This window comes from Embiotoca jacksoni, unplaced genomic scaffold (genome assembly GCF_022577435.1).
Source record: "Embiotoca jacksoni isolate LCO1_2020_lvr unplaced genomic scaffold, fEmbJac1.0.p SCAF_6, whole genome shotgun sequence".
NCBI classification, from domain to species: Eukaryota; Metazoa; Chordata; class Actinopteri; family Embiotocidae; genus Embiotoca; species Embiotoca jacksoni.
The window spans coordinates 15,296,543-15,317,552 of record NW_027185414.1 but is presented as its reverse complement, the minus strand read 5'-3'; the positions used below and the strand labels follow the sequence as shown (position 1 = coordinate 15,317,552).

At 40.4% G+C, this 21,010-nt stretch overlaps 2 protein-coding genes across 4 annotated transcripts in view; both read left to right on the top strand.

Annotated features, from left to right (window-relative positions):
- Positions 1-11,350, top strand: part of nfat5b (nuclear factor of activated T cells 5b) — a 38,629-nt gene extending 27,279 nt beyond the window's left edge. For both annotated transcript variants that reach the window (XM_069174139.1, XM_069174140.1), the window contains 5 exons: positions 611-743; positions 1,252-1,326; positions 1,481-1,584; positions 3,124-4,966; positions 6,537-11,350. In XM_069174139.1, the coding sequence (XP_069030240.1) occupies positions 611-743; positions 1,252-1,326; positions 1,481-1,584; positions 3,124-4,966; positions 6,537-6,775 (2,394 nt within the window). In that variant the 3' untranslated portion in view covers positions 6,776-11,350. The remainder of the gene's footprint in view (positions 1-610; positions 744-1,251; positions 1,327-1,480; positions 1,585-3,123; positions 4,967-6,536) is intronic.
- Positions 11,351-13,658: 2,308 nt separating this feature from the next.
- kars1 (lysyl-tRNA synthetase 1) lies at positions 13,659-20,506 on the top strand. Of its 2 annotated transcripts, XM_069174101.1 has the most exons (15): positions 13,662-13,723; positions 14,449-14,614; positions 14,914-15,049; positions 15,146-15,311; positions 15,400-15,493; positions 16,225-16,411; positions 16,718-16,843; positions 17,099-17,218; positions 17,407-17,569; positions 18,286-18,459; positions 18,628-18,713; positions 18,813-18,898; positions 18,982-19,108; positions 19,241-19,384; positions 19,832-20,506. In XM_069174101.1, exons 2-15 carry the CDS (start codon positions 14,475-14,477, stop codon positions 19,904-19,906), a joined length of 1,824 nt encoding a protein of 607 aa, XP_069030202.1. In that variant the 5' UTR covers positions 13,662-13,723; positions 14,449-14,474; the 3' UTR covers positions 19,907-20,506. The 2 variants fall into 2 exon arrangements, with proteins under 2 accessions (XP_069030203.1, XP_069030202.1); XM_069174102.1 differs by lacking the exon at positions 14,449-14,614 and having other exon boundaries at positions 13,659-13,723.
- The last annotated feature ends 504 nt before the right edge of the window (positions 20,507-21,010 follow it).

Here is a 21,010-nt window from a genome sequence, read left to right as displayed (position 1 = left end):
GAAAAGATTTCTCTCGTTTTGTTTTTAGTAGATTGTGTTTGAGTTTTCTTGTAGATAAACAGTTTTGTTGAAATGTGCAGTGTGTATTTTCAAGGCCTAAGAAGCTTGTTGAATGGACTAACTCAGCTATTCCCCCCTACCTCAAAATACATGCCATTTTCAGAGCGTTATGTTGTTTAAGCCGGCGAGTGGTCTTCTTTTGTTCTCTGTTATTGAGGCAAGAGTACATTTTTCAAACCTTTACCACCAGGTAGGGTGCTAGAAATTGTGTGAAACTGAAGGGTTCAGCCACCGCCTTTAAGATATTCCTAATCACTGATTCAAAATGTCAGAAAAATATTATCACCCTTATTACCATCACAGGTAGATATTTTAAAAACAAAGTTAACTAGTTTCATACTTAAATGTAAGCTATCAAAGTATACATTTATATTATAAATCTCTATAAACTGGAGCAGAATAACCAGTTTGTAAATCATTTTCAGTGCACATTCGTATTACCTCCATCTGTTTTTGTTGGCTTGTGGATTTCCTCCGATTCATAAGTTCAGATATACTCAGTGTTGTGTTCATTCTTGTTTACTGACTTTTTTATTCGCTCATCCCCAAGAATCACTTGATAGTGAAAGTTCCTCCATACCAGAATCAAGCCATCACTTCTGGAGTGTGTGTGGGAATCTATGTGGTGACGAATGCTGGGAGATCCCATGACGTTCAGCCGTTTACCTACACTCCAGATCCAGGTTCGTTTCACTCACGTTCAGTTCATCTACGAAATTACACAGAATTTCTCTTCATTTGTCTCCCTTTACAATCAACTTTTGGGAAGATGACCATAAAAATTTAATCCGGGTTCTTGTTAGATACCACGTAACCTTTGGATTACTGCCCATTACTTACAGATCGCTCACTGGATTTATTGACTGGCTGTATTGTTCACTTAACAGCTTTTTTGGGGGGGTCTTTTTTTTTTTTTTCATCTATGGTCAGTTGCTCAACAGCACCACCTACAGATCAGTTAAATCAAAGCAATTAAACTCCAGGTTTCTTAACCCCATTCAGAGTTGTTATTCATTAGCACCTATGTTTATGTCAAGGTTCCCTCGGTAAAACACTGAAAGATGTGACCAACAAAGTAACTCAAACAAATGCAATGAATGATGACATTAACAGTCCTTTACATCACATTTAGCTTCTTTCTTGGCTGTTACGCTCAAGACTTATATTTATTTTTTATGGACATTCTTGTAGCAAAAAGTGATGTTCCAGTGAAGAAGGAGATGCCTTCTCCAGTGAAGACTTGTTCTTTTGATGAGCAAATTAAAGGTTATTTTTCTTTATTTAACTGGTGTATTCCTGTGTACGCAGTTTTGTCTAAACACAGAGTCAAATGCATTGCATTATTTCACATTTTTCTCACAATAGATAGTCTGAACAGCTGAAAAGACACTTCATATAATCCTTTCTCTTGCTGTTACAGTTCTAGATGGCGCCTTGATGCCTTCGATGTTGCCTTTAGTGAAGAGAGAAGATGTCACTCCGATGGAGGTGACAAGCATCCTCCAATCTTCTGGGGTATTTAAGGTGAAGTATTGATCTACAGTATATGTTCTTTAAGCGCCTCATTGATAACTTTTACATAGTGAAAACTACTTAGATTGAAGCTTTTTTTATAATAAAAATTATACAAGCACTCAATAACATTTAGTTCACTTCATAGGGGAGACCGGGGCTTGTTGTCACACTGCTTTTATTTCTAACACTAGAGGGTGTAAACAAGAAATTTAATATAGGTTTTGTACATTTACTTATTCTGATGCAATCTCCTGTCTGGGAGCGCTCAGCGATGCTGTGAACTGAAGTTAGCGCAAATTAACTGTTTTTCGCACACTAGTAAAAATCATGTGCATTTCAATTTATGTAGTTTTGTTCTTCTAGTGAGGAATATTACAAATTATATAATTGTATTTTGTAGAGGAGCTAATATTGTATCTTTTTATACCTTTTACTAATTTCATGCGCCAAGCTAACCAGATATTTAGCAAGTATTAGCAAATATGGTGGTATGGGGCGAGTTGTCTTGGTAGATTTTGGGGCATATTTTCACCCGTGTCACTATTTGGAAATTGTACCAAATATAGCATTGTCAATAATATCAGTGAAAGTTCAATAAATAGGGGTAGCTACTTTAAGTAATGTTGGCCAATCAGAAGTCAAAGGATTGTTTAATGATATTTAACATATAATTGGGTTAATATATTTTTAGAAGGAAGAAATTAGGACAAAAGGAAAGGTGAAGACATGTTCAGGAATTATTAAAGAAAAACAGAAAAGACACCTGACATCCTCATGCTAAGGGAAGTGAGCCAGGTGGAATTTGAATTTTTATTTTTATCAGGAGTACTGCCCAGGATTTTAATATTGGGCTGACTACCGTACCCTGGCCCGATACTGAACAAAGTTAACAGCAGATGAGATTAAAAAAAAGTCAGGCAGCTATCAGTAAACCCTTGCCACATCCGACCCAGCCATGGTGCTGATTAGTACCAGTCAGCCTTTCCCAGCGATGCCGGTGTCAACCACCAACCCACTCTGATAAAGAGACAACGTCTGTGTGCCAGAACTTCATTTCTGACCTTGAGTCTGAGTCAGATATGATTCTCTTTAAAGGTTGTTTGAGATGATTATCTTGCTGCTTTAGTTCAGACTTTCTGTTATTAAAAATGAAATCTTGAATTTGTATTTGTCATAGATTTTTTTTCTTACAATATCCAGTGTGACAACTTACCCACTGATGGGGCAAATTGACACAAGTGCACATCAGCTATTTGACTGCTTATAACTGTGTTCTGAAGTACGATCTTGAAATGTGTTGAATGCAGAAAATATGCCAGAGACTTTCCTCTTTCATTTCAAGTATAACTATTATGATTTATGGCTCCCAAGATATATAAGAGAGAGTGAAACGTGTAACAACTAGCCCGGTCTCCCCTACTTTACAGTCTCAAGAGAAGTGGTCATTGAGGATAAAGTGTTAGGAATGAAAAATAGCACAGTAATGATGCATGACTTAAAGGTGAAATGAAGCACATCTTTTGTCTTTGTTTTGTGTGTTGCCAGCAGACTGGTGATCTGTGTCCAGCCCAGCAGAGCTCAGACATGACGGCAGGACATCTAAATAAAAGTAGAGCATTCTCCAACAGCCTGTCTCAGCCTGCAGGCGATCCTGACGAAGTCCAGGCTCCTGTTTTTACCAACACTGAACCCTTAAGTAACATTCAAAAGCAGGACATAGCTGCCAGCAGTTCGTTCTCTGTGCCTGCAGACTCCCTGCTCCAGCAAGGCTCACAGCAGTTCATCCTGGAGCCCAGAGATAGCCTCAGGCAGGAGAGGCCAGGCAACGGTTCTGCAGCTGTGGGGAGGCTGTGTGGGGAGCCTGCATCTCAACAGCAGCAGCTGCCTATGTTCCCTCCAGACGAAGTAGCCCAGCTAGAGGAGGCAGTGAGACAACTTAAAGCCAAAGGGTTCTGTAACTTACCGCTCCAGTCTGACAACTCTATAACCAAACAGCAGCAGCAGCACATCCAGCACCAACAACAGATGCAAAAACAGCAAATTCAGCAGCAACAAATCCAGCAACAACAGCTTCAACAGCAGCAACAGCAGCAGGTTTTGGAGAATTTACAGGTGCAGCTGTTTCAGTCACAGATTCAGATGCAGTGTGGCATGTTTCAGGATGCCTCCCAGGGCAAGAATGCAGATCATCAAAGCTCATCACAAGGGGTGGTGCCAAATCAAGGAGCTCTTTTCCAACCTGCCCAACAACAGCAGCAGCAGCAACAGCAGCAACAGCAGCAACAGCAGCAACAGCAGCAGCAGCAGCAGCAGCAGCAGCAGCAAGCAGCTCTTTTTCAGCAGGCAAACGACCTTCTTTCTATTCAGACCAACTTCCTTCAGCAAACACCCTCTCACCCTTCACCACCCATGTTCCACAATCCCAGCTCTTTGTCTGAAACACAAGATCCACAGGGGACTCTGTTTCAGAAAGCCTCTCAAGAGCAGGTCCAGGCTGCTCTCTTCCAAAACACCATGACAGTACTACAGTCTCCAGAGCAACAACCCTCAACCCCTGGACTTTACCTCCCCCAGACCTCCCTGCCCACTCAGCTTTCAACCAGTAGTTCTCAGCAACAACAGCAGCAACAGCAGCAGCTGGCCTTCCTTAGTGCCCTACAATCCTCTTCCCCTGAACCACAATCAGTATTTCAGAGCCAGACCCAGATCACCCCCATCCAGCAGAGAAACCCCATGGAGCAGCAGCAGCAGCCCTCCCAGCCTCAGCCCCACACACAGGCAGCTCAGCAGGCCTCCATGTTTCAGACCATCTCCCCACATCCATCTGCAAACACACTCTCTTCAGGCCAGCAGCAGCAACAGCAAGCTGGTCTACTCTTTTGCGGCAATGCCCTGTCGACACCAGACCAGGCCTCCGGCCTCCTGTTCAGCAGCCAGGGCCAGATGCCTCCCCTGACTAGCAGCAGTCTAGTTTCTCAAGAGCCCCAGAACTCCTCGCTGCTCTTTTCTCAAGCCAGCATGGTAACGGTTAACCGGCAGGATCGCTCTGAGCCCATGGCCTTAGGGAACCCCGCTGATCCCCGACAGCAAGTCATGTTTCAGGAGCAACAGCCGATGCAACTGGGCAGCAGCACCAGCAGCCGGCAGGAGCAGCCTGTGGGCCTCTTCATGCCTCAGTCCAACATGGCCTCCCTGCAGGGGGGACTGGCAGCTCAGGAGCTCGCACAGTCAGCCATGTTTGCGTCACAGAATGGCGTGGCAAACCTCCAGACAACCACCTCCTCCCCTGTTCAACAGCCAGGGACTCTGTTTCAGACCGCTGTGAGTGGGAGCATCAATCAGCCCAGCCAGCCTCAACAGCCTGGACTGTTCCTCTTTGGTATTCAGAATGGTAAGACATTTATTACCCAGGTGCACACCCTTGAAATTGTCGAGGCGACAGAAATGATGACAAGAAGTGTCAACGAGCTTCAATAACTATTTTTAAGTTAACAGTGGAAGTGACAGACCCTGTTTTGGTTCATACTCTTGTTTCCAGATACAGCAGGCAGCTGTTTTCAGCAAAAAAGGTATACTTAGTAAGTAGCTGGTAAACACAGGGGAGCATTTAGCAGCTAAAGAGCCACATATTTCCCTCAGGAGTTAGAGAAGAACAAAACACAGCTTAAAGAAGAGAAATATAAGTTAGATTTGTCACAACTCTAATCACTTAACATCCGCTTGTATCTTTGTGTGTGTAAATAGACAATGGTAACAAATTAGCCATATCAACTCAAAGATGATATGTTCGCTGTGTGTTCACAGCTTGTTTCTGCTGCCCCCGAGTGGTTAAAATCAGTCAATTCAGACCAACCAAAATTTCTCATACCACTAAAAAGATGAGACAACATAATTTGGTAAAATAATTGACAGTAATATCTCACAGATTTGAAATATGTCGTAAGTAGGCTAAGTGACTGTACATAATGCAGGAAGAAGGTCTCATCTTGTTCAATACCTGTTGACCTCTCTACTATGTCTCTGTGCATGTTTACATCTTTGTTTACTTGTTTATCTACGTGATGTATGTCTTTATTTTGCAAATAGAGCGAGGAAGAGAGATCCAATCACAAATGGTCCCTCGAGACACATGTGGAGACACATGTCAATACCAGGTGTGAACAGGGCCCGAGAGTTTGCAAATGTGAAGTAAATAGGGAACCTGTTTGAGTTGAAGAAATTTGAGGGGTTTAAGAGGAGAATAGTTTAAAATGCCTTTAATATCTCATGGCTATTTAATCACAGTTAAAAAAAAACATGCCATCAGGGCCTTCATCAGCACCTTATCTGTGTGAGCAGGTAGAGTCGCATGATTTCCTTAACTTACAGCGGGACATCTTTTGCAGACTGTTTTGAGACTAAATGGGGAACTTTTTAATTCCTCTTTCAGATACTGTATTGTCATATCAATTTACAAATTCTTCTGTTCATTTTAATTTTAGTCATTTATTTAGATTTAAAATGCCATTTATTTTATCAATTCATTTTTAAATATTTATCTGACATCTGTTATTTGTATTAGTGTAATTTATTTCACTTTACCCCTTGCTTTATTGTACAATGAAATATAAACTTCAAGTAATTTCTTAATAACTTTTGAAATGCCCCATAGGTCCGATATTGAATTGAATAAGAATTTAATATGAAAAATATAAGTCTTTCAGAGGAATCGTGAATCAACGTGATACGACCGTATCGTGATATTTTGGGTCTCAAACTGATGACTGAAACAGAAGTAATCCATATTTTTATTAATTACTTGTTATCGTGAAATGAAGTTTAGAGCCAAGCCTCAGGGTCTTTCCTTCTTCACCTATTTCAATCAAATTTGAATTTGCTTCAGACTCGTGTATAAATATCACAATAGACAAATGTCTAATGTCTTTTGTTTCTCTTTGCTGTTTTCTGTCCCCTCCTTGCAGAATGTGGCCAATTGATGAACTCTCCTGGAAACACGCTGTCAGACCAGATAATAGCGATCAGCCAGTCTGGTCAGAACCAAAGAGAGAGTGACGCCCACATCCAGTCTCTGCTCAACCAGTCCCTGTCCCAGTCTGGGGCCGTGCAGAGCAGCATGTCTGCCTCTCAGAACATGGAGAAGATGGATGACCTGCTGGTCAGCCTGCAGGAAACGGGCAGCAATTTAACACGTTCATACTAACCTCCGCACAGGTTCATAGATTTGTCGTCTTTTTTTTTTTATTGTTGATATCTGGAATAACAAAACAAAAATGTCCAAATATCATCTGTTAAAAATGACATGCAGGCAAACATTTGTGAAATAACCCTGCGTGAGGTGCTCATATCTGGTCACTAAATGTTTTTCTGCCCTAAAAACACATGATTTGGTCATTTTAAAAGCCTAGAATGTGAAGTAGAGCTAAACCATTTTCTAATGTTACTGAGCCTATCTCTTCTCAAAATGAGTGGCCTTACATGTGGCATAAATGACAGTGACCATAAAGACAAACTGGAAAAATTTTATTTTCAGATTAGTTAAATGGGAATTTGGTTTGGAATTTTTCAGCTGAGCAAGTTAGTAAATAAAAGCAAAACTTGTTCATTAACTTAATGACTGACTGATTTACTCCAAATTGTTAAAACTTGTGTGAAAAGAGAGGTGGACTCCAGGCGAGAACAATGTGAGAAAAATTTTCATTATTGTGTATAAGTGGAATTTGGCCTTTTTCTTCTGCTTTCAGAGTAGAAAGACAATAACAGGCCAGGCTCAAAATTCATTGAACTTTTGAAGTTCAGTTTTTATCTGTAAGTAGAGTGTCAGTGATTTTATCCGCAGCAACTTTTAGTTTTTGTGGTGTTCTCCAAAGTGTTTAGTGGTTTCCATGAATAGTGTTCCCTTTACTACCTTTTGTTGTTGTTTGGAGGTTAGAGTTTATGGTATGGCAGGAAGATTTGGACAGGGTGTGGTAGGTTTGGGTTGAATACACAGAAAATGTTGAAGATGGCCACTGTTGATGTAGTTTGAAATGATTTTTATGTGGACCAACGGTGTAGAGAGTGTATTGAAAGAGGGTAAAAGGAGCAGAGAGATGAGAGGAAGTAGAACTGTAAGAATGAATAAAAAGGTGTCTATCATGGACGTGGGTACCTTTGTTTCAGTGTTGTAGCAGCTAACTTGCACCGGATAATATAAATTATCTCCAGATGCCTCTGATAGACCACAATGTGACTTTGGTTTCATTAACAATATAATACAGAAGCTCACATGCTCATTAGGTGTATTATACATTAGTTTAGATATTTATACAACTAAAGTAACTGCAAATATTTTGCTGTCTACAAAATCCTGGCTAATTAGAGTTGTCGAGGCCGTACAGTACAGTAATGCTTATAATAGAATATCTGTGGTTCAGACAACAGCAGTCAGTGTGACAATGCAGTGGTCACTTCCAGCTGTGAAACACATCTTTCAATATTAAATACTTTGTCATCTCCGACACAGCACTTTGTAACACATTGTACACATTTTGAGTAAATCGCAAAGAGAGCAATCTTTTAAGAACATTTAGTGGTAGAAATATAACAAAGAGTGGCTGAGATTTACTTCCATGTATAGTCAGCACTTTACGATGATGCTCTTTGTGACCACTTTTCTCATCGAGGGTACAGTACAGTCCCACAAGAGGCGTCCCTTTGTTTTTAGCTGCCTCTTCCTCATTGTTTACAGTGAAGAAAAAACATTTGTTAACATGTACATGGATCATAGAAAAAAAAATATTTTTTAAAATGTCTTTTAATTCAGTTCCATTAAATATAAAACAGTCCGTTTCTGTATACAGACCTGGAGTTTTATGGTCTCGAGTCTATCATATAACAGCCATGTTACAACTTTCACTATTCATTCCCACAAACCTGACACATGATTAATTCCTGAAAAACATCTCAGAAAACTGGACAAATGAGGAAAAAATGTTGATCAAGACATTTTCATTCAAATACTGTAAATGTTAGTGAACTCTTATTTAAATACATGCATCTTGAGTAGAGAGACTAGAATGTTATAATAGTGTTTTATTATTTTTGTCATGAGGGTTAGATCATTTTGTGTTTTAGTGTCATTTTGATGGCATCAATCTGCGTCAGGCACGCATGAACTGGGATAGTATTCTTAAACCAGCTACATCAGAGCCTTTTCACCAGTTTTCGAAATGTAATGGGTTTAGTGAATGTCAAGGAGAAGCATAAGTTTAGTGGCTACAACTGCACATCTCATCCAGGCTATGGTATTACCAGGCAGGAATAGAAACCGTTTTACATGGTTTTTTTCTGTAAAAGTAAACTGTAAAAGGTTTTACAGACTTAATGTCCTCGTCTGCAGTTGGCCGGTGGCCTCAGGACCAAAGTGTGACTCGATTCTTGCTTTGCATGAATCCTGATGACAGGCCAGTCTTATGGCTCGTGAACGTTTATTTTCTTTGTATTAATCTGCAGTTTAACTTTAAAGATCAGCGTAGATGTAGATCTTTGGTTTTGGCTCAGATTTCGTTGTTAGGCACGATGTCCTGCTGCCACGATGTCCTGCTGCCACACTTTTCCTTTTGTTTGAGTGTTGTGTTGTTTTGGTAAAAGCAACACGTTTGTGTCATGTCTAGTTTCACTGTAAGTGTATGCACGAACAAGGGGCTGGTCTCTGTTGATGACGGAATTAGCTCTGTTTTATGCCTCATTGTTGTCTCGTTTTCTATGTACAGTTTGTAATAAATACATACATAAAAGCAGTTACGTTTTATACACTTTAAAATCAGACTTAGCCGTTGTTTTATGTTAGACATGATGTAAACTTGACTAATGTGATTTGTGGAACTACGGTGTGTCAGTTTGAGTGTTTTTTAAAGGGACCCTACTCCTGAAGGAAACCTGACTTTGGAGAAAAGAGCTATCTGAGATTGGCTTTCTTCAACGTGTGAAATAGAAGAACTAATATTTCCAGTGTTGAGTATTTATGATTTTATGTGCTTTTATTTTTAGAAAGACTTTTATCATATTTTTTTTTTTTTTTTTTTTTTATCGGTGTAGTACATATGCCTCTTTTCAGAGAAACATATCTAATTTATTTGTGTGTTCGTTGTTACCGAAACTGTTTCCCATAATCGTAGTTGTGTTTTCAACTGTATTGACGACAGCAATGTGATTTGGCCCTTTCCCCTGCTGATACTTTAACCGGCACCATGTGATGTTGGTGGTGACGCTTTTAGATTTGATAATAACGTGCTTCAAACACTCTGAATAACCTGCAGATTCCTGTGCACAGTTAACTCTTTCCACCTTAATGTACATATTCATGTGTGTTCAAGGCCTGTAATTGGACCTCTGGCCCTGTCATCCTTTTTGACCAAATAGTTTAACTGCAGGGCAAAATGGCACCAAACTGTTGGAACAACAAACTTCAGTATTTTTCGATGAATATAGTACTGAATGTGATTGTACACGTTATCATATTTTTCTCATGATGCCACAGACTCTTTCTCTGTTTCTTGCAATAGAACAAGATGTGGTTTTCTTTTAACATTACCAGTTAATTTAACATCAACAACTTGAGCCACAAGCGTTTAGACAGTTAAAAAAAAAAAAAAAAAAAAAAAAAAAAATAAAATCAACACTAGAACTAGATTGTACACGTGCCTTGAGGAGATGTTGTAGTCGCAGCCAGACTGATGTTTTACCGTTGTTGCCTGTTTAACACCTCGCTGGCACAGCCAGGGATGATTAGTCCTCATTAACTAGAAGATTTTTAAGCCATAACACTTTAAGTGTGCTTTAAATGCTCTACAGCAGTGACCAGATTAATGTGGTTGTGGTGGATAAATGTGTTGTGCAATTTCTGTCATGCATCTATCTTGTTTGTACTGAAGTATCCATTGCATTTATGTTACTCAACGTAGATGCAGACAAATTTTCTCTGAAACTGCTATGCAGCTAATATACCTTAAATGTAGATCTATTAGTTTTTGAATATATATTTTTCTATATAGCCTCTCCTGTTTTCAACATAAAGGAGAAACCAAAATAGATGTTCTTTCTATTATTTATGTTGCTTGTTGAAATATTTTCTGATGCTTTGACTGCCGCTTGAAACTCATTTGAATTATTTTAGTCGGTTAAAGTGCAAACTTTTCCTCTCAACAACCATCTAAGACATGAATTATTTTATTTTTTTTGATTGAGACAACAGTCGCTAATTGTTTGGTTTTCTTCATTCCCACATTGCTTGTAGGGTTTATGTGGAGGTTTCCATTGTACCCATGCAAACTGTTTAGGAGTTCTGTGGTTCCTCATGTTCCTGATTTCTCTCCTAGTCTTGAGTTAATACGGTATCATTCGATTCTCGCACATCTTCTTGCTCAGACCAGTAAATGTCAGCCCATAATAAATTAGTTTTTGTTCCTATAATTTAGGAACAGTGTGCATTACAAATTCTGTCATTTGTTACCACTTTGTTCTGACTCTGAGATTATCATCAAAAACATTTCCTAACTCTACACTTCTTCAACATCTATCAAGTCTCTTCACCTCTCACCAAGTGAACCACTCCTCAAGTAAACAGCCAGGGGGACAACTTGCCTTTTTGTTTCTAACCACATGAACAACTGTCAAATAATCACCATAGGAAAAACAATTTCTATATATCTGGCTTTTGTTGGGATGTTTTTTTTTTCTCTTGCAATTAAATTTCTGTAAACTTGCTGCTATCCTTATTAAACATATATAAAGTAAATGTTAGTAGAGTTTTTATTTTGTGTTTTTGGTGTATACCGTGGGTTGAGGATACACATTGAATCAAAAATGTGTTAGTTGTCCACCCTGACACAAATGACATTCCTGGTTTAGTTGCATAGTGATATCACTAAAGTGCACACCCAAATACTAACAGGCAAAGCAAATTAATTATTAACTAATTCTGCCTTGTCAGTCCATTTATAAATTAACAATCTGTAGCAGCAGCTTTATCCTTTGCCTTTCCTTCAGAGCATTATCTGTGGCTCCTTAATCTTGAGTCATCCAAATATGCAACTTACTGAAGGCTACAGTATGGGTCCTATGAAACACCTGTGACATGCAGTATTCACTTTCTTTCTTGTGTTAAAACATTTTTAAGTTAAGATTTTTTTGAAATTTGAACCTGATCCTATAAACTGCTTAAAAATGAGCTATGACTTTGTGTTTTTTGGGGTGTAGGCCTATAAGATATAACGCATAAAAGTTATGAAACATTACAGTTTATGTTGGATTTGTGAAAACAAACAAAATGAAACTTGCAAGCAGTGATATGCTGGCCCTCGCAAGCTGCATGTCGGGGATCCAGCAGGTCGGGGCCGCCGGCTCCACAACGTGCAGCTCGCGAGGGGCCGCATATTCCCGCCTGCAGTTTTAATCTTTTTCTCGTCAACCGTGTGGATTACCCTCAGGGGGACTCGCCCTCTGTGAACCGTGTGGATTACCTTGAGCGGGGCTTGAATCCGAGTCCTCATGAGGTCATTTCCAGCTCGACCTCCAAATGTCATAGACCACTGGACTATCTTCAGCACTGAAGAACGAGTCGTGGCCGAGAAAGTGTTTCACGGAGTTTACTCAGAGCTTCCAGAGACTCAACCGACAGTCTGGTTAACTCAACAGGTCAAATATCCTACTTCACCAAGGTTGATATTAATGGTTCAGATTCCACCTGTTGATGGTGATTCCATTTTTTTTTAGTGAAATTGAAACGTTTAGAGAAATTGAAAAAGGTTTGCATACACTACACATTACAGGAAGATATTTAATATCACTGCAGACCCCCTTGAAAACATGTGTATCTACTATCCAAGGAATGTCTGCGGCAATTTTGGTCACATTTAAATGAATATTCCAACTGGCCTCAACGACTACCGACCGGTTGCCCTCACATCTCATGTGATGAAGGTGCTGGAGAGGCTGGTCTTGGCCCACCTCAGACCGAGGGTGAAATCTTCTCTGGACCCTCTGCAATTTGCGTACCAGCCTCATGTGGGAGTGGACGACGCCCTCATCTACCTGCTGCAACGAGCTCAGTCTCACCTGGACTGAACCGGTGACTCTGTGAGAATCACTTTCTTTGTTTTCTCCAGTGCATTTAACACCATCCAACCACTGCTGCTGAGTGAGAAGCTGCGGGTGGTGGGGGTGGACGCGTCCACCGTCTCCTGGATCACTGACTACCTGACAGGCAGACCACAGTTTGTCCGTCTGGGCGGTGTGCTGTCTGATACGGTGGTCAGTGGTACTGGAGCTCCACAGGGAACTGTTCTGTCCCCCTTCCTGTTCACCTTATACACAACTGACTTCCAGTACAACTCGGAGTCCTGCCATCTGCAGAAGTTCTCTGATGACTCTGCAGTGGTCGGGTGTATAAGGGATGGACGGGAGGAGGAGTACAGGGCAGTAGTGGAGAACTTTGTGGAGTGGGCAGGAAGAAATCACCTGCACCTGAACGTGGCCAAGACCAGAGAGATGGTGGTCGACTTCAGGAGGAAGACGACGGCTCCACAACCCTGAGAGTTCTGGGAGAGGATGTGGACATGGCCACGCCCACTCGCAAAACCACTACAATACGTCAATTTTAGCCAAGACTGACATGGGTTCCAAGTTTCATGAGTTTTGGAGTGTGTTAAAGCCGCCAAAAAGGCGATTAAGCTTAAGGAACGAGAATAATAGGGAAGAATAATTACTTGAAGAACAAGAGGGCTTTCCTACCATTCGGTGCTCGGGCCCTAGTCAGTCTATTAAACTGCAGTTTAGCAGTTTAGCTGCAGGGGAAAAAGTTATCATATTTATTATTATCCATTATATTAACATAATATTATTAGAGAACCAATATATATTATACTGTTGTTAATCTGCCCATCTCACTCCCTGATCTGTGATTAGTAAAACTGTCAGGTTAAAATGTTCTGTTCCAGCGCAAGTGAAGTAATCTTGTGGTCCGTTGTCTTATTTCTGACAGTCCCCTGAACGCACCATCAAGTTCTTACGATTTGTTTTGGTGCGCGTGCGCATTAATTGATCTTTTTGAGCACAGCATCAAGAACATGGCTGACGTGACAGCAGGGGACGGAGAGAAACTCAGCAAAAAGTGAGTCTATTTATTTATTCCATTGCATTTTAACCATCCTCGGTGTTTCTTATTACAAAGTTGTTCGCTTTTCCTCAATTATGACCGTTTCAGTTTGGCTTTCTAGTCATCAAGTCATAGCAGAAACCGAAAGCGACATGAAGGTCCATATGGACGCGCGTTACAAGACTACACATCCCAGAGGTCCGTTGTTCTGGGTCTCTGGAAGTTGTCGTCCTAAACATGAGGCTGACTCCGTCCGCGGTCGTGCGTTTTGCTTATCGGTAAAACTACAAGTCCACAATGCATCCAAAGAAATGTCTTCCGCTCATTGATGCAATCGTGTGGTTTCTTTTCGTAACGCCAAATAACGGTTTCAGCGTATACGTATGCGTCATTTTGGTATTTTACCAGCAGGACATTTTCTCATTCTATATTTTAATGGTGCAAAAGTGACAAAACAATTCATAAATTATGCGAACTGTGCTTTCACGTGTTCGTTTGTAGGTGTGAGTGTAACGCAGTGGAAGCACACTCGCCTGGCCAACACCAAGAAATGTGAACCTAATCTGATATTATTATCTTCACGAGTATAGTAGCACTTAGGTGTTGTTGGTGCTCCGTCGAGGGTCTTGACCAGTACGAGGTATACCAGCCTAACGCTGTTCGGTTTTTGCCTGGTGGACAGAGACAGCCTTTAAAATACATACTGCACACTGTCTTTGTATTTATGTCTATTTTCTCAGGTGTGCCCGCTGACTGGTAGCTCAGCATGCTGTGTCTGGTCAGGGCAGCCAGGCAGGGGCTGTGCCGAGCCTTTGGTGTCAGGGGACAGTGGTTAAAATATGCTCCCCCATGTACAGCTGCAGTCCCAGCTCACAATTACGGGAACCGTTGGAGAGGTGACAAAAGGTTGGTGGCTTTTCCATTGCAGTGAGAAAAACAACCAACCTTTTGTCATGTGGTCCTCCTTCCCTGTTTGCATGACTGCTTGTTGTTCCTTTTTGTTATTGGTAGATTGTGCCGCTGCCTTCCGTTTTTTGTTTGTTTGTATTTTTTTTTTTTTTAAATTTCAGAAACCAGAATAGAGTGAAATGTACAGTGTGGTTATGTGAGGAAACCTAGATGTCCCTGCACTTTGAACATTGATTAAATGGCAGTTGAATTGTGTATGTAAAATCTCATATTTAACCTATGACTCATCTTACCAGTGAGCTGAAGAGACGAATGAAAGCGGAGAAGAAGGCGGCTGACAAAGACGCCAAGGTCAAAGAGGTGGTGGAGCAAAATAAAGAAGCCAACAACCAAAATGCCTGCGAGTTGGATGAGGAGACGCTTGACCCAAATGTGAGAGATTTGTATGGTCATTATTCCTTACTTATTGAACCCTTAATGTTTTGATGTTTGTTTATAATATCAATCTTCTGTTTCCCTGTAACATAGCAATACTTCAAGATCCGCTCTCAGGCCATCCAGGACCTGAAGGGTACAGCGGAGGACCCGTATCCACACAAGTATCATGTGGACCTGTCACTCACAGAGTTCATAGAGAAGTACAATCATCTACAGCCCGGAGACCAACTGACAGAAGTTGTTATCAATGTGTCAGGTATCAGAAATAGTTTATGATCTTATCAGCGTAATATCAGTGAAGTCCAACTTTTGACCCCCTGTTAAACCTAGTATATTTTTGACAGGCCGCGTCCATGCCAAGAGGGCTTCTGGTGCCAAGTTGATCTTCTATGACTTGCGAGGTGAAGGTGTCAAGTTGCAAGTCATGGCAAACTCAAGGTATAGAATCATAAATATGATCAAAAAAGCATAATTTGTACCTGTTTGTGTTATACTGTGCTCTAAAGGAGTTTTGCTTTTAAATGCAATCATTTTATACAAAATCTTTTATGCAAACAGATGCAGATAAGTTCAGGGTGGCATGGATTGAACTGAGGGGTTGCCCACTAAAGTTGATGCATTTCATGCTTATAAATTATAATTGCTGGTGTGGAGGAAAAACTCCTGCAGCAGTAAAAGTGACTTGATAATTCATCTTGTTCTCAAGATTGCTCCATCCATCATCTATACCTGCTGTATCCTGAGCAGGGTCACTGGAGCTGGAGGCAGGGTACACCCCATCACAGGACCAACACATAGAGACAGACAGAAATAAAGACCATCCACGCTCTCATTCACACCTAAGGGACATTTGTAGAATCACCAATTAACCTGACATGTATGCCTTTGGACGGTGGGAGGAAGCCAGAGTACCTGGAGAGAACACAGAAAGACTCCAGGCTGGGATTCGAACCCAGAACCCTCTTGCTGGGAGGCGACAGTGCTAACCTCTGCACCACTGTGCCCCCCATCAAGATTGCTTGTTTATGTAATTGAGAAATATTGAAAAAAAAGTCAGCCTGATTATTTATGTAATCAAATGTTTGAATTGTTATTACTACTGTCTCTTCATGTTTATACTTTAAAGTGCAGTGAGATCAATTTTTGTGTATCTTTTTTACTCTTGTCAGGAGCTACAAGTCTGAGGAGGAATTTGTGGCCATCAACAACAAACTGCGCCGCGGCGATATTATCGGTGTCCGCGGTAACCCGGGGAAAACCAAAAAAGGGGAGTTGAGCATCATTCCTGTCGAGATGACCCTACTGTCTCCATGTTTGCACATGTTGCCCCATCTCCACTTTGGTCTCAAAGACAAGGTAATACCACATTTACAAAGGGAGAATTGACAAAACACATTATAGGTATTAGTTCCTATGTCCCACCCTTTGCTACACATTTATGGCAGCGACAAAGTATTTCTAAAGTTCTTACAGTTTGAAAAATGTACATTGAAAATCAGACTCGGAGAATTTGCCATATTTCAATAACAGCAGCAATATGTAGCTTCTTAATAAGAAGCTATGTATTAAAGACATTTTAATATTACTATGAATTTATTCATAGTGTTGATGGGAAGAAGACAAACTGACCTGTTAACGTGATGTGAATTCTTACTCTCAAAGGAAACACGATTCCGTCAGCGCTACTTGGATCTGATTCTCAATGACTACGTGAGACAGAAGTTTATTACTCGCTCCAAAATCATCACATACCTGCGTAGCTTCCTGGACCAGCTAGGCTTTCTGGAGGTAAGAAGTGCTGTTTGTAGCATTTTGAGACATTGAAGTTGACCACATCACACAACTAATCAGTTAAACAACATATCCGAAGTCTTATGCTTGACTGGAACAATGTAGGTTTGCCCAAATTTATGTTGAATTTGTATGAACGTGGGATTTTACGAAGGAATATTTCTCTTAATTTTACGTTTGTTAATCATTTGAGGCAGTTAAAATCAGTCAGTGCAAGCTGGCTTTGTTGAATCGTGTTTGTTGCTGCTTTAGATTGAGACACCAATGATGAACATTATTCCCGGTGGAGCAGTGGCCCGTCCATTTGTTACTTACCACAATGATCTGGATATGAACCTGTACATGAGGATCGCCCCCGAGCTCTACCACAAGGTAACGTGCTTTTCAAAGAGTTGGCCTTCTTCAGTAATCAATTACTTTCAGAGGGGATATTTGAGTAATTTTCTTTTCATCGGTTTGAATTCTTGGCTGTGAGTATTTGTACAGAATCACAGTGAAGGTTCTTGCCGTACTTTTCTCAGATGTCTTAATATATATGCTCTACTCATATCTTTTTACAGATGCTCGTGGTCGGTGGAATGGACAGAGTGTACGAGATCGGCCGTCAGTTCAGGAATGAAGGCATTGATCTCACTCATAATCCTGAGTTCACCACCTGTGAATTCTACATGGCATATGCAGATTACCATGACTTGATGGAAATCACAGAGAAACTACTCTCAGGTAAGTGACAACACATAGTCAGCCATATTGTTGCTTCTTCACCTGTCAGGCGTTTGACCATCCAACTGTCAATGTCACATTTCAGAGGCAGACTGATGTCAAAAACAAACATCTGAAAGATATTTATTTTGGTACTAAGTACCATGTCAGTGTGACAGCTCATCCAAATGAGCTGTTTATATTTGGTGGTTGGCATTTTGAGTTTGTTGCACTCCTAAAAACCTTAAAAAAAAAAACATCTGCCAGGTTAGGGTGTTGTATGAAATGTTAAACACTGAAAAGCCAGTTGGCCTTTCTACAGCTCTCTGGAGTCTCACAGCCAGTCTATGTTGAGATTTCATTAAAAAAATTAAAAAAAACAACAACAACAAAAAAAAACATTTATACATTGCTGTGTACAATATATTATCTGCAATTTAGATGAGGGATTATGAGAATATTTCTCATAAAAAAATATATTTAAATTGCTTTAATTTGAAGACAGAAAGCATTCAGTAATGAGTTGGTTGGCTGATGGCAGCTGTGTAGAAAGCTGTCAGATCAGGTCTGTGTCATTGAAGATGGCTCTATGACAACAGGAGATTATTGTATATTATAAAAGGTGAAGCTTTCCTCTCAGTTTTTTTGCTCCTCAGATGCTAAGACAAGTAAAAAGAATACATTTTACAATGAGGAGATGTTCTCTCCTGAGCTCAGTGGTTCTGTGTTTTCTTCAGGAATGGTGAAACACATCACCGGAGGATACAAGGTGACTTATCACCCTGATGGTCCGGAGGGACAGGCCTATGAGATTGACTTCACTCCACCTTTCAGAAGAGTGAGCATGAGTCACGACCTGGAGAAAATCATGGGAGTCAAATTCCCTCCGACTGACAGCTACGACAGCAATGGTAAGAAGTTGTACAAATGCAGAAATGTAGAGATAGATTGAAAGAGAAACGATATCAGCCCTGGTGTTTTTCTCTCTTTTTTGTTCATAATATGTCAGTGGCTAATCTGCATAAATGTTTATCTCTTGCAATCAATTGAACTGTTCTGTCTTTTGATCATTTTTTCAGAGACACGTAAATTCTTTGACGACCTGTGTGCCCAGAAAGGAGTTGAATGTCCTCCACCCAGGACCACTGCCCGCCTCCTTGACAAGGTGCTGTGTTGATGACCTCCACTGTCAGTTGTATAGTTTATTGACGTTTCTCTTTCTTTTTACTTACTTTGAGGTACTAATGGCTTTTTTACCCCACAGTTGGTTGGAGATTTCCTAGAGGTGACGTGTATCAACCCGACCTTCATCTGTGACCACCCTCAAATCATGAGCCCTCTTGCAAAATGGTGAGAAACGCCTTGGTTTTTCCCTAAAACCGTTTAAAAAGGCATTGCTCTGGTTCATGCTGACACTTCCTCATTTGTTGCAGGCACAGATCACAGAAAGGCCTAACGGAGCGTTTTGAGCTCTTTGTGATGAAGAAGGAAATCTGCAATGCTTACACTGAGTTGAACGATCCGATTAGACAGAGGGAGCTCTTTGAGCAGCAAGGCCAGGTGTGTATAAACTGCCTTGTTTTCCTCCTCCCGTCGAACACCTAAGGGGTCGAGCTCCAGGCTGTTACGGAGTGTGTACATTACAACATGTATATCAGTGCATGTTAGTAATTTGAGGTGGATGTTTTCCAGGCCAAAGCTGAAGGTGATGATGAAGCCATGTTCATTGACGAGACCTTCTGCACAGCTCTGGAATATGGTCTGCCACCAACGGCCGGCTGGGGGATGGGCATCGATCGCCTCACCATGTTCCTCACCGACTCCAACAACATCAAGGTAAAGATGTTGTATGAATTGTGACGCAAGCAGGTGCAGACAATTTTTTAAATAAGTCTTCATAATAGGGATACATTGGTAGCTGACATATATTTGACCAGTATGTAAGAAAAGTAAATGAGTGTTATTGCTCTAAAGTGGTCTTGGTTTTAGGGCGGGGGTCAGCCAGGGCAGTCCTAACACTACGATTTTCTTCTGGGGAAAATATTCTTTCATCAGGCAGTTGTTGTGCTTTAAATCATCATCATCATCATCATCCTGTTGAAAGAGCCACCTCTGTCACTGGGAATATTTGTATTTAGCTGATTTCTTTTAGTTTGCATCCAAAATTCCTCTGTACACTTAAAAGTTCATGATTCTACACTATTTTTGCTTTAAGCTACAAACCAGTCCAATAGTATTTTACAGTATAAAAAGCATTTGCTAACAGTTTTCTTTCCTTTACAGGAGGTGCTGCTGTTCCCAGCCATGAAGCCTGATGACAATAAGACATCAGCCCCCTCGGAGGGTACCTCCGTCTAATGACATGACCTCTGACCTCTCCTGCTGTCACATCTCTGCAAGAATCAGTATGAAGCAAGAGCCTTTACCTCATTGTGGTCATCAGAGGAGTCTGCAGGTTTTATCGATGTTAATTGTTTGGTCATCATCACGATCATTAAGAGAAACCATCTTGTTTTCAGTTCTATGATTCACTGGTAAACAGTGATGAATGTTTTTCTTTTGTATTTTCTTACACATTTGTGGTCCTATCTGCTGCACCCTCTGTGTATGACTGTCAGGAGACATTTTTAATCCTCTTTGTCATCCAGACTGTAAACGGATGGGATTTGATCATGAAGTCATTTGATCTGCTTTTGTTTGCAGACTGGGATGAAATACTCCTGAATGTACTTTGAACTACTTCAGGGGGTGCCAGATTCTGGCCACAAAATACACAACAAGAATACATACAAAGCTCAAGCCCCTCTGATGTCTTATGTGTTCTCAGTATGTTCATCTGTTTTTCAGATCAGGTCTGCTTTAATTCCTCTTCCAAGATTTTTCAACTCCACAAGTTCAATATTTCTCTGCCAAGATATTTAAAGATGGCTGTGTCTAAATAAAGGGCAAATTAATCTACTTTGTTCATTCTCCTGTGATGTTTGTGATCCACTTAAATAACATAAACAGAGATGTGCATGAAAAAAACAACAACTAAACCCTCCAGAAATGTTATACTTTTAAAAAGCTTTATTCTCCCACAATTAAAAAAAAATATATATATATTGGGATGTCAAGGGTTCTTCAACTGTGACATTTATATCTTTATATTGATAAAAAGTCATTTTTAACTCTGATTTTAGGGTTAGGGAATTTTATACTCAAATTTTTCCCACTTTAAAAATATTGATTAGCACAGCTTTAAAACAAACAGTTTTAAAATGGTTTCTGATACCTGCTTCTTTAGTAAACAATGGCATATTGACCATGTTAAAATTAAACTGACTGGCGTAAATGTAAACATCAGCTCTCATCTCAAATAATAATGTCCAACAATCACTAAATCTGCACAAACAGGAAGGAAATGATGAAAGATGCATTATTCCTTCACATGCAATAAAAATGCAACTGTTGAAACAAAAT

Bases quoted from the DNA above. Each gene is read 5' to 3' on its own strand.
- kars1 (XM_069174101.1), top strand. From the start codon at position 14,475: ATGCTGTGTCTGGTCAGGGCAGCCAGGCAGGGGCTGTGCCGAGCCTTT. The intron at 16,844-17,098 runs GTAAGAAGTGCT...TTGCTGCTTTAG, and splicing joins ACCAGCTAGGCTTTCTGGAG to ATTGAGACACCAATGATGAA. The intron at 19,109-19,240 runs GTGTGTATAAAC...GATGTTTTCCAG, and splicing joins TCTTTGAGCAGCAAGGCCAG to GCCAAAGCTGAAGGTGATGA.